This window comes from Symsagittifera roscoffensis, chromosome 1 (genome assembly GCF_963678635.1).
Source record: "Symsagittifera roscoffensis chromosome 1, txSymRosc1.1, whole genome shotgun sequence".
In the NCBI taxonomy this organism is placed as follows: Eukaryota; Metazoa; Xenacoelomorpha; order Acoela; family Convolutidae; genus Symsagittifera; species Symsagittifera roscoffensis.
In genome coordinates this window covers 56,537,365-56,549,449 of record NC_087062.1, presented here as the reverse complement: position 1 = coordinate 56,549,449, position 12,085 = coordinate 56,537,365, and the positions used below count along the sequence as shown (strand labels likewise).

The 12,085-nt window shown below is 35.5% G+C and overlaps 2 protein-coding genes across 3 annotated transcripts in view; both read left to right on the top strand.

Annotated features, from left to right (window-relative positions):
- Nucleotides 1–8,510, top strand: part of LOC134846124 (small ribosomal subunit protein mS39-like) — a 60,602-nt gene extending 52,092 nt beyond the window's left edge. Inside the window, exons 2-3 of one of the 2 annotated variants that reach the window (XM_063863356.1) lie at nucleotides 5,083–5,142; nucleotides 5,387–8,510. In XM_063863356.1, coding sequence (XP_063719426.1) covers nucleotides 5,108–5,142; nucleotides 5,387–8,213 — 2,862 coding nt within the window. In that variant the 5' untranslated portion in view covers nucleotides 5,083–5,107 and the 3' untranslated portion in view covers nucleotides 8,214–8,510. Of the gene's footprint in view, nucleotides 1–5,082 lie in introns of those variants that run through there. The other variant, XM_063863348.1, reaches the window with a different exon arrangement.
- Nucleotides 1–12,085, top strand: part of LOC134846145 (uncharacterized) — a 79,239-nt gene that overhangs the window by 52,095 nt on the left and 15,059 nt on the right. The gene's annotated exons all lie outside the window — the stretch shown is intronic.

Genomic DNA, 12,085 nt, shown 5'->3' with positions numbered 1-12,085 from the left:
AATTTGTGCTTGTACTTTAACCATCTTCATCATTGTATCTAACTTCTTCAACATGCTTGGTAGCCATCAATACTTATATATTTATTCGCTGATGTTTCTAAAAAGTTTTGTAAAGTTGTAAAACTAGCCCTGGTGGTTTTATCATCATTTTTTATACTAAATAATTAGATCACGATTAGCTTATTTTATTAATCTCTTTACACCTAGTTGTCATTTTTCACCAGTTGAAACTATGTAATATTTCTTTAACCTGAAGTAATAGATTATCTGATGTTTGGTTATACTCGTACGCTTTATATCTTCTGTCTCAATGATGATTTTTGTTTATCCTAAATGGTCTTTTATATGGCGCCACATAAAAGTATCTATTCCAAATTTCATACAAAATTCGGCTCTTTACCATTGAATTCTCCTGTAAATTGTAGCCCCATGCCCAAAATACAAAACTCCCCAGATTGATGGGGCTGTAATTGTTTTCTAGCCTGGAGGCAGTGATGAAAGAGTCCAAAATACTATTCGATTTAGTCTACGCAAAGTGAACCAATGGTCCGAGCCTGCTGAGAGATCGATAATGAAATAGTTCAATCTTCGTGAAGGAAACTATTATTATTTGCAGCCGGTTTGGTAGCCGTAATGGTGGCATGTATTTTTATTGCTGGTGCAGTATAGCTATGACTAGACATGCAGTATCTCTAGCTTTTAACCCTGCTGGGAAATAATATGCTTATTATTACGATATGACGATGATGACAGTACTATATTCAAGTAAAGCTGGGAATTGGAAATTTACAACTGGATGAAAATAGCATGCGTTGTGACCCACTTGTCTTAAATCGGAAAAGATTGAATAAAGAAAAGTGCACTTCACCATCCCCGCCAGATAAAAACATAATTTTTTACGATCTGTCCACGGAGTTTACGGAGTTAAAAATAAAACAACCAAACAACCTGATCAAGTGTTAAAAACATATATATTGTGTTAAGGGGGGGGGGGTTGGGTGGGTGGGCAGCGGTTCGGCGTAGAAGAGTAATAAAAGTTTAATCATTTTATTAAAATTATCATCATTTTTAATATCAGGATACTGCCATTTTCTGTTCTTGTTGCCCTTGATAACGTCTGACAGATCGTGTTTCGCCGTATAGTCAATCAATTTCATTACAACCTATCACTGGATAACACCTTAAACTAATCATTCTTATAAGTTATTGGTGTTTCTGAGCGATGCTGGTGTTGCCTTCATTTTCCCTTGACGCTAATTTGCATGGTGCGCAAAGGGACTCAATTTGAGCAAAGTTCAATAAGAGTTCTGACTATCTAACCAAATTGTGCAGTATAAATTAATTACACGCCGTTAACTTATTGCATACAGCTGGTGTAAAAACTGCCCATGGATTTTGACAATGAAGAAGCGCAATTTGATTTGTAACCAACTGTTAATGCTTGTATTCAAGAGAAATAAATCTTGCTTCAAACCTTTTTCTTAGAGGAAAACTCCTAGACCTAATACTCTCCTTTTGAGTGATGTAAAGACATGTTGCGACCAAGTCTCATTGTTTCAAAGAAGTTTTGACGATAAATTGGCCTTGTGAGTATTGGCTCCCAACCCAAATTTAACACGGAAACAGACCGATCGATTCTCGCAAAATACCTTCATTTAGTTTTCGGTTTGTTTTATTTTTTGACGGCTTCATTTTCGATCTGTTTTGCTTCTCTTTAAAATTCCCATTCTTTCATCTAGAGTATGACCATTGAATACATAACGATCGGGTTTTCAAATTTTTGTCGGTGATGTTTGCGACTTAATGACTGTCAGCTTAGTTACCAGTCTTTTTTTCTCAATGAGACAAAATTAATTTGACAGACAGATGTTTTTGAATGCACGAAATCGTTTTTTTAGGGCAAATACTAATGACCTTTTGATTTTACTTTTGTTAAGCTCCTGAACTGTTTATGTCTAAGCACTCAGTTCTTGTGAATGTCACACTGGTGATAGAAATTGGCTTGTAATCGGCAACTACGCTTCCCTTAAGAAATCTGCAAGAAATTGAACTTGCTTTATTGATGAAACTTTTTTTGGCACAGTCTACTTCTCACTTTGTCTCGAGGTAATGGGGTTGCATTATTGTTCTATGGTCTTATGTTCGAGTCCCGGTAGCACCTTGTTTTTTCAATTTGAACGGATTATGATTGTTGTCTTGTATTTCTGAGAAATAAGGCTATCAAAAATATGCTAGTCGATATTTTTTCCATGTTTTCAAACTTTTACGCTAGTCGAGTGGTCACCGCAAATTACAGAAAATTTCGAAAATGGATTTGAATGAAGTTAAGTGAAAAAAGGTCAGTACCTTCTGTGCTAATTATAAAGCAACTGGTTATTCTTGCCTGCTGGGAAAATTGTTCGACACCATTTTTGTTTGATTTTTTTTGGCAGATATATAATGTCATGTAGTTAATATGAATTTTAGTATATATGTAAAAAGCCGAAAATTGGATAAACGTATGTCTTCTAAAGTGTGTTTCAAAAACTATATTAATTGTCATTTGTTCTCTTTTTTTGTACAATTTTTTTTGTTTTTCAAGTTGTTTTGATCAATTCGGTGCTTAAACTTAATACTACGCTGTAGCGGTTTTAGGAGGGGGTGGGGGACGACCCCCCTCAGGGATTCGACCTCTGTCGACCTGATGGAAAGCTGATGTCACAATAATAACAAGTGACTATTCATCATCTCTATTGGGCTTCTACAATATTAAAAATCAATCTAATCCATTGTATTATTTTTCAGACCAATAGTTCTGGCAACTGGCGTAGGGATAGTTTTTACGGTTGTCGCAAAATAAGATAGTGGAAGGGGCGTAAGAAGATTGAATTTTGCTACGAATAAAATTCTACTAATACTCAGTTTTAGCAATTAGTTGCGGAAATTTAGATAATTCTATTCTCTTTGGCTAGATCTTTTCAATTACATTTTTTCGAGTGTAAGATCTTTTTGAACGACTAGATCTTTTCATTTGTTACCCTAACCAGATAACAATATTTCAGCCGTGTAGTTTTGCTTATTGCAAAAGTGTGAACTGGTTCTTTTCCTCAGCTAACTTTCAGGCAATTTATCCACTAGGTTAAGGACCATATACAAGCTGTTCATTTCTTATTGCAGACCCGATTTTTTGGTTATTTTTCTGTAAATGGTAATGTTGCCTCATCCGAAAGCAACGAACACTGATCATGTTGGAGCCTCCGACGACCGACCTTTCTATTGAGAGCCATAGACTCGCCACCTCTCTCCAAGATTGATTACTCTTTTAGTATGTTTCGAGCACTTTGGCAAGTCTTGCATTGAGGGATGCTTGGATCAGGTCTATTGTTACGGATCATGTCTCGTCCATCGAATTGGATTAGAGCATATGCTAGGAATATTTTTTCCGAGGTGTTCCATTCAATCTAGCTTAGTTTTTAGCTCGGATTTTTATCCCAATGACTGGATTTTCTATACATCAATGTTTACAGCTTGTGGGAAGATGATTTTCACAAAAAAATCTTAAATTAAACAAGACTGCTCAGGGAGAAGCCCTGAATGTTCCGACTGCCTTTGAAGATCTATGGAGCAGTAATAGCATCAAAAAAATCAATGTAATAAAAATGAAATGAATATTTTTTAATTAGGATTTTTTGTGAAAATCGTCTCCCCACACGCCATATTAAGTACGAAGTGATAAGTTTCGCTCTTAGTAACAAATCAATTATGGCAAATAAGCTTCCTTCAACCAATTTAAAACGATTTCTAAGACGGATTAAATCTCCGCTTACGCGTTAATAGCGCGAAATATATCGCGCGTTAATTGTTCCAAAATGGCAATCTGTAATTTCCCATAACTTTACGAATAATGATCACAGGTGAAATATCTTTTCAAATATAAGCTCTGGACAACAATATGTTTTGAATGAGATAAAAAATCCGTCAAAAATGGCTAGTTGAAGTCGAAATTTTATCTGAAGAAAAAAAAACTATCTGGAGCACAAATTTTCCGTACAAAAAACCCCGAGCACAAAAAACCCCGAGCAGTGCTCCTTAGAGAGCTGAACAGCTCATATTTTGGTCTTAACCATAGTGGATTAATCGTTTTATTTTCAATATAGATGCCACATCTCGCGAAACAAGGTTTTTTCTAAATAGCTTGATTACACAAGCAATGCTTGTTATAGTATGAACACACATGAACAATCTTTTTCCCCAACCTAAGTCGCAAATTTTGTTGCGATAAAATGTGTTCATTTTGATAGTGTTCATTTTGATCTTTGGCCAGTATTAGGAACACCCAATGCTAAGGATTTTAACACAGACTATTATTTTTCCGACTTTTGTAACGAAAGTAACGGAGTATTTGTGCTCGATTGGTTTTTTTTTTCAGACAAATTTCGACTTTTTACTAGACATTTTTGAAGGGATTTTTTAATATATATCATTCAAAGAGTATTGCTGTCCTGAGCTTAAATTTAGAAAAGTATTTCATCTGTGATCATTTTTTATAAAGTTATGGGGGTTTAAAAATTGCCAATTTGGGACAATTAACGCGCAATATGTTTCGCGCTATTTACGCGTAAGCGTAGATATAATCCGTCATAGAAATCGCTCCAAATTCGTTGAAGGAGACTTGTTTGCCATAATTGATTTATTACTAGGAGTGAAATTTATCACTTTGTACTTAATATGGCGTGTGGGGGGATTATTTTCAACAAATTCTTTTCATTTTATTACATTTAGTTTTTTCATGTTGTTACTGCTCATCAGACAGATCTATAAATCGAGGCATGTTAGTTGGTAAATTTCTTTTTTTTTCAGTGACTGGTACTGCTAAGGCGTCATAATGGCGTGAATCACTTAAGAAATTTTGTAGACTCAAAGTTTTCCTCAATCAGTTTTTCCCAGGAGCGTTATCGGTCATATTTTTGCTAGTGTATGAGTGTATGCGAAGTGCAATTTCGCCTCTGTGTAATATGTGATAATATAAATCTGTGGTACCTGGATTGTGAAAAAAGCTGTTCCTGGTTTTTCTTAAGCAGTCTCTTATTTTTTGCTTTAGATAGATGAGTTATCCCATACGAGCTATATGTGTTGTGGACGATTTAATACTCGTTGGACGAGGTAATCAACTGCTAATTTTTGATCGTCAGTGGGAATGCAAAGCACCACTTCAGTTTTTAAGGGTAGGAAAACCCATATGTGCTATTAAACGTTTGAAGTGTGACACTTTAGTTTTGGTTTTTGGAAAATCTTTTCAACTTCTGAAATTGAAGAAAATTGAAAGCGACCAATTGAAATTTGAGATAACTGGATCTGAAGTTTTTCTGAGGTACTGGATAATTGATTGTCTACCTTCATGTTATAGCGAAACTGAGAATCTGTCCGATGAAAAGTCTGGAGGCATTTTATTCCTTCTTTCTTCGAACGTTGTTTTGAGGTATGACTTGAACAGCTTAGGAACCTCAAAAATCTGGAAGAACGAAGTTCCATGCATTTTGTATTCAGGATTGCTATTTAAAGACCAGAAGACTCGAATAGTGACTGCCTTTAGTGGAACAGTATTTAATACTGTTCTAATTTGGAGTTTTAGTGAGAGTCAACATAAAGTTGATCAGAAGCTGGAAAGTGAAAAAGTTATTATTTCACGAAGACTAGAAGGACACGATGGAGTGATATTCAATCTGGATTTTGATTGGCGGACTCAAACTGTGGTAACAGCTTCTGATGATCGAAGTATTCGAATTTGGCAACTTCCCAGCGAAAATGAACTCACAGAAGTATTGCATCCCTTGCAAACCTTCTATTCACACAAAGCACGAGTGCAAAGAGTGCAATTCTTCAAAGAATTCATTATCAGTACCGGTGAAGATTGCGTTGTGTGTGTTTTAAGCCGTGAGAGTCTCGTAGCTAAGTTTTCAGCCCATAATGGTCTGAATATTTTTGGACTAGAGATTAACCTGCGAAGTAATTATTTCTTAACTGGCGGAGAGGACGGTGCTTTGCTAAAATGGGATGTGAATTCATTTCAGGACGACGTTACAAAATTTGAAACACTGAAGGGAGCTAATGAATTTGTGTCAGAAGTAAGTATTGTGAAGTTCATATCATCAGATGAAGTTCTCATTTTGACTGCTAATGGTGAAATTCATACCAAGAGTCTACACAATGATGCGTATTTTAGCCTAATAAAAACAATTGTGCAGTTGACAAATTATGCGGTTTGTGATGTTTCCGACTCTCATTTGATACTTTTTGGCTCTCTCCAAGGGTCTGTTTTATCGATCAATCTGACTTCTCCCGAAAAAGCTGTTTGTGAGCTGCAACTATCAGAATGTAAAATAAACTCAGTTCATCTTATTGGAGAACATTTGGCAATTACCTGTGCGTTTGATATATTGTATCTGATTTCAACTGAATCTTCGTCCTTGGTGAAAGTAAGAGAGTATAGATGGCCGGTTACAAGGAACAATTGGCCAAATTGTGTCTGTAATTTGTCTGATGTGTACATGGCTTGTGGGGATAGAAACGGAACTATATGGGTGTATTCTTTGCCGAAGTATGAATTAGACGACAAAAGTAGCACAGATAAGGCTCATGAGCCAACTGAAGTGATTACTAGAGCCCACAGCAAACTTGGATTGTTGTCTATGGTAGGGAACGGAAGTAAACTCTATACATCTGGGAGAGACGGAAAAGTGAACATATTTTTCATAGATTCTTCTAAAACAGACAACTCGAATGTCCTGAAGTTGGCAAACACTATACAGATGCATAATTCAGTTGATTGGATAGCTAAGCTAATCTTTATTTCAAAAAAATTGTTTGCATTTTGCTTCAAATCCGAGAATTTCCTGCTGGTTGAGGTAGAAACTTCCCGAACAATCTCTAAAATTCCATGTGGAGGAGGTCATCGCAGTTTTGATATAATGCTTTCGCAAAAAGCCGAAGAATTTCGGTTTGTCTTTATGAAAAAATCTGAAGTTTGCTATGTTAAGAGTTCGATTATAAATGCGAGGCCGTTTACACAACTTTTACCGGCGCTTCACGGCGTGAAGATACACTGTCTAGAAATTATTAGGAAATCGGGAACTTGTTTTGTGATCACAGGAGCAGAAGATAACACTATTCGGATCTCGGAAGTAACTAATTTTGAAAACCATTTGATGCGATGTGTAAGCATCATTGACTGTTCGCCTTGCACGGTACGAACTCTGAAAGCAGTTGAGTTAGATGAAAGTAAATACTTGCTTCTCGCTTTCGGATCCCGATGCATGAAAGCTTTCTATAAGGTGAATATCCATTCAGATGCTTGTCAAAAAATTCAAGTTCAACGAGTTATGTTCGATTGCTCCTCAAAAAACGAGGAATCGGATGATTGTAAATACTTATCGGCCGATTTTTTCAAAGACGAAAGAACGTTCGTCCATATGTTTATTTCTTCGTCACATGGATACGTTGACAGCATTTCTTTTATCACAAAAAATCTCGGAGTTTCGCAATTAGATGATCAGAAAATAATGAAGTTGTCCACGAAAACCATTTACAGACCGAACTCAGATGAAAAAGTAGCATCATCAATTAATGTAATCAAATGTCTTGATCTAAGTTTTAAGCACGAAAAATTGCTATGTTTTGGTGATAATTTCGGAGTCCTTAGGTATGGAAACTTAACGGACCCGAATGGACAAGATGCAATTGATGTTACAGATTTGAAACTTGAGTGGTTGGATTTATCGAAAGAGCTGGGACGAGTGACTTGCATGGAGTCAATGAATGAGAAAGTTTTACTGGGGGGAGACAGTGCTAATTTGGTTTTGTGTAATTTAAATCCCAATTCTCGAAGACTGGAACCCATGGTAGTTATTACAGGTTGTCATGCCGCTCAAGTTGTTAGTTGCCAAATATATCTGTCTCTAAACAAAGAACTTTTCATGTGTTCCGTATCAATTGACCAGCGTGTTAAAATCTTTTCTCTAGGTTGTGAAAATTACAAACGGTCAACGGAAGATTTTGGAGAAGGAGTTACAATTCTATTGGCGTCTGAAGTCGAAACCGAAAGCTTCCGAACTGGAATTGAGGATCCTTCATGCAGTCGTGTTATAGATATCTCAGATACATATGACGAACGAAAGAAGAATAATTGGGGCAAAATGATTGTAGTTGCGGGAGAAGGTGTTGGATTTGTGTCGTGAGCAAAACTGTTAGAGGTTTCAAATTTTGCGGTTGTTGTCGGGATTGTGGACAATGCTGATATTGTCGGGAAATGCTGATAATTTAGGGGAAAAAATAAAGAATAAAGAAGTGGTAAAAAACTGGTAAAAAACTGTTAAGAGAACTCAAATTGCAATGCTTCCAGTCATAACTCACTAACGAAATATTTCGTTGCTGTCAGCGAAACAAAGAGATGCAAAGTCTAAGCGAAGATCAAAAGTGGCAAGAAAAATGCATCGAAAAACACGTAACATACAATTTCATTTGCCAGTATAAGTTCTCTGATTTAAAGAATATAGTTTTCACTCAATTTTTTAAATTTGAGTTGAGGCTTTAAGACTTTTGTTACCCTTACGATCAGATCAGCAAGGGTTTTGCAACCGGGTACAAGAATTTTTTTTCCCGTAAACAACTTTGTTCACAAGATTTTTCACGTGAAAGTTACCCTTTTTTCATAATACATTCAAAATGAATCGGCGTAAGTAACACACTTGCTTGAGACGAGCAACGCTTGTGATTCGAACCATTGCATTCTTTCTGAAAGAATACTGGCCTGTTACTCCTGATTTTGTAATCAACTTTCAAAAACTTACGTAAGCTGACGAATAAACCTTTATTTCAACGGAGAACAATGAAGACAAATGAATGAAAAATTTAAACGCTATCCGAGTAACTTGATTTGAAAGCTAAGCGTGGTTAACTGAACACTTTCTAAATGGTTATTTGACTAAAATTATTTTAAAACAATCTAGAAGGATTTTTTCTCCTCTCTACTTTGGGCCTAACTTTCGTGGGGGAATGTGACGTCATCCAATTTGCCCTAGCCGGTCCTACCTCAAAAAATCGAGTTACACTGCGCCCGCCTTCAACCGTGACCGAAGTGGGATTCGAAACAGCGACGTTCGTGATGGAGGCCGCGCGCGTTGGAGGCCGCTCTCGAGAGATTTTCAACTTGAGTAACACAAGCACCGCGGTTCAGTAAGCATTAAGCATTCCATATCTTTATCCTAATGGCAACTAAGCCGACAACTTTTGGGTAGACGCCAGTTGAAAATAAACTTCTTAGAAAATTAGGCGATATTTAGTATTTCTGCCTCTTTTTTCTTGGCGCACACAAATCCGCAACAACCTATATCGCGCAAATTGTGATAATTAAATCGATATAACATAAACCGAACCCGCTTAAACAAAAAAAAACAAATTTGAAGCTGGTAAACTTACATATTACAGAACGAGTATCATTTTTTAGTTGACTTTGATTAAATTACAAGAAAAATTTATTTTCAAGAAAAAATCCATGCTTCGGAAAGTTGGCCGAAAAACAGTTAGCAGAAAAATGGTTGTCCGACCATTCATAAGGTCCGAAAATAGTTTCAACTTCTACGCATCCAACAAAAACCAGGTCCAGCAGGAGCTCGAACGTCAAACTTTTGATAACGAAGGCGAGTGCTTCAACTCTAAACCAAGAGAAAAGGGTCCAAAAAAGTATCGAAGTTGCATATTAAAGCAAGGCCAATTTCCTGCAGATTAATAGAAAAGTTGCTTATGAAAAAATCAAATTTCCCCGAATACAAGTACGCTCGCTCTCCAAGTCAAAACAAGCATTTCAAAATCCGGCAATTATGAAGTCTCGCAGTGCCGTCAGCTCCATGTGACATGATAATGTTGCTCTTATCTTGGTGTCATTGCTATGGTTCCGCCTGTTTGTTTTTATCGGCTTAGTTCACATAGCACGGACTCTTCAATATTTAAAGTACTCTATGCCTTTTCTAAAGCCTTCTTGGTAGAGAAAATGCTTTACAGTTTTTGCGGAACTTTGGTTTTAATTTGAAAAAAAATATTAAAATTTTAAAAATTAATTACATTTTTTTTTAGCTTTTGTGATTTTTTTCAGCTTTTTGCGTCGTTGGATGAGCGAAACAAGTCATCTATGCGAATCAGATTTTGGAGGGGTTAGTTTCATATTTCAATAATATTGAAAAAAAATTTGGCTCAACGGGTATCTCTTCAAAAAATGGCGGCGTTTTTACCGTTTTGTAAGTTTTGCTGCGAAGCAAATTTAACTTTTGAAATTTTGATTCTTGTTGGGCTTATTTTTTCTATGACTTTTATTCTTGACAATTCGAAACAAAGATATGAAAGTTTTGTTCGATCTAGCTTTTCTCCATATTTTCAAATAACTCTCAGCAAATTTTTGTCTCAATTTCTGTCTGCTATTTTGTCATGTATGCTATGCATTTTTTGTATCGCAAGTGGAGAGAAGCTCTGTTTTGGCTCTCTGTTAAGAATTTAAAATCAAAAGTAACACAAGCAATATTGGATTACTTAGTTTTGCACTTATTTTCTATCAATTTAAGCACCTGTTTATGCGAAATTCATAGGACGAAAATAACGGCCATTTGACGTTTGTAAATAGCCCTGATAAAACTTCCTCTTTAATTTCAAAAATGTTACAAACTTTAATAAAAACGATAAATTTTAAGTTTTTTCGGTTTCCACATGGAAATTTAAACTAATAATTTACCGCAATTGCGCTGAGACTTCTACCAGGTAAATTTCAGTTTGAAACAAAAAGTTCTGGCTTTTTATTGAGCCATTTGCACTGTCGTTTATTAGAGAGAAGAAGTTGCCTTCGTTATATCAAATAAATTTGAAATAACCTTGCACGAAAATTGTCTTGCGCTTTTCTCCGACTAGGGTCAACTCGTGTTTATAACGGATTTTTTATTACAGGTTTTTTGTTTCATTGGACTTTAATCGAGGAAAGTGTATATTATTACGCGTTCATTTATTACGTACATTTGGTTGATTTTTTGAATATCTTCTATTGGCGTGCTACTTTTCGTTGCCTTGCTGCGCTTCACCTCAATACAATCTATTCATCTATCTATCTATCTATTTATTTATCCATCTATCTATCTATCTATTTATCTATTAAGAGTAAGGAACGTAATTAGTACTCGTATTTAGGTTTTGCTGATTTTTTTGTTCAAAAATTTGTTCACGCTCAAGTTTGATTTTTCGCGGTTTGACTTGTGATTTTTTAAGCTCTCTGCATTTTCATTGTTAAAAGTAAGGCAAATTCCACTATCCAACAGCAAAAGTGTAAAAGTCACGAAAAACGTGATCGACTTCTGATTTCGAAAATGGAAATTGATTATCAGATTTCCGAGCGAAATAAAAGTTTTACGTATTGACCCAGTTGTCTCAAATTGGGTTAATTTTAACAAAAAAGTGTCCGCCATAAATTGCTCTACTATTTCGATGGCTATCTGTTTATCTATCTATGTATCTATTTATTTATCTATCTATTGTTACATTTTGAGAAGTCCCTGTGTTGACTTGTTTAATTTCCAATATTTTGCGATATTTAAATTGTTCATGAAGTTAACGTTTTTATATATTATATACGAATGTTGAGGTGCGTCTGTTGTTCAAACGAACAAATAAATGAAGATTTCCAAGATCTTCTATATTTTTTACTTTACAGTTTTTGGAGTGCGAATGCGTTGATTCTCTCTGATTTTCGCAATGCAAACTTCAATGAACTTTTTGAAAATTTTTCAAAAATCTAAGATGTTGAAAAACTTCACATATTTCAAAGTTCTCAACCATTTAAAAAAATGTTAGATGACACCACACCTTTCCAGTAAGGCCCTGCAGTGGGTAGGGCTGGGGAACAAATAAAAAACAATCTTGTAATCAAAATACATCAAGTGTACCTACAAAGAATCCAAATTTTTTTATCAGAAGTTAGAATCGATTTCCTTTTTGGCTCAACGGTAGTACCCATTTATTGTCTGCTTATTTACAGCTTAATAATTTGTTTCATTTGTAATTTATCACTGTCAAT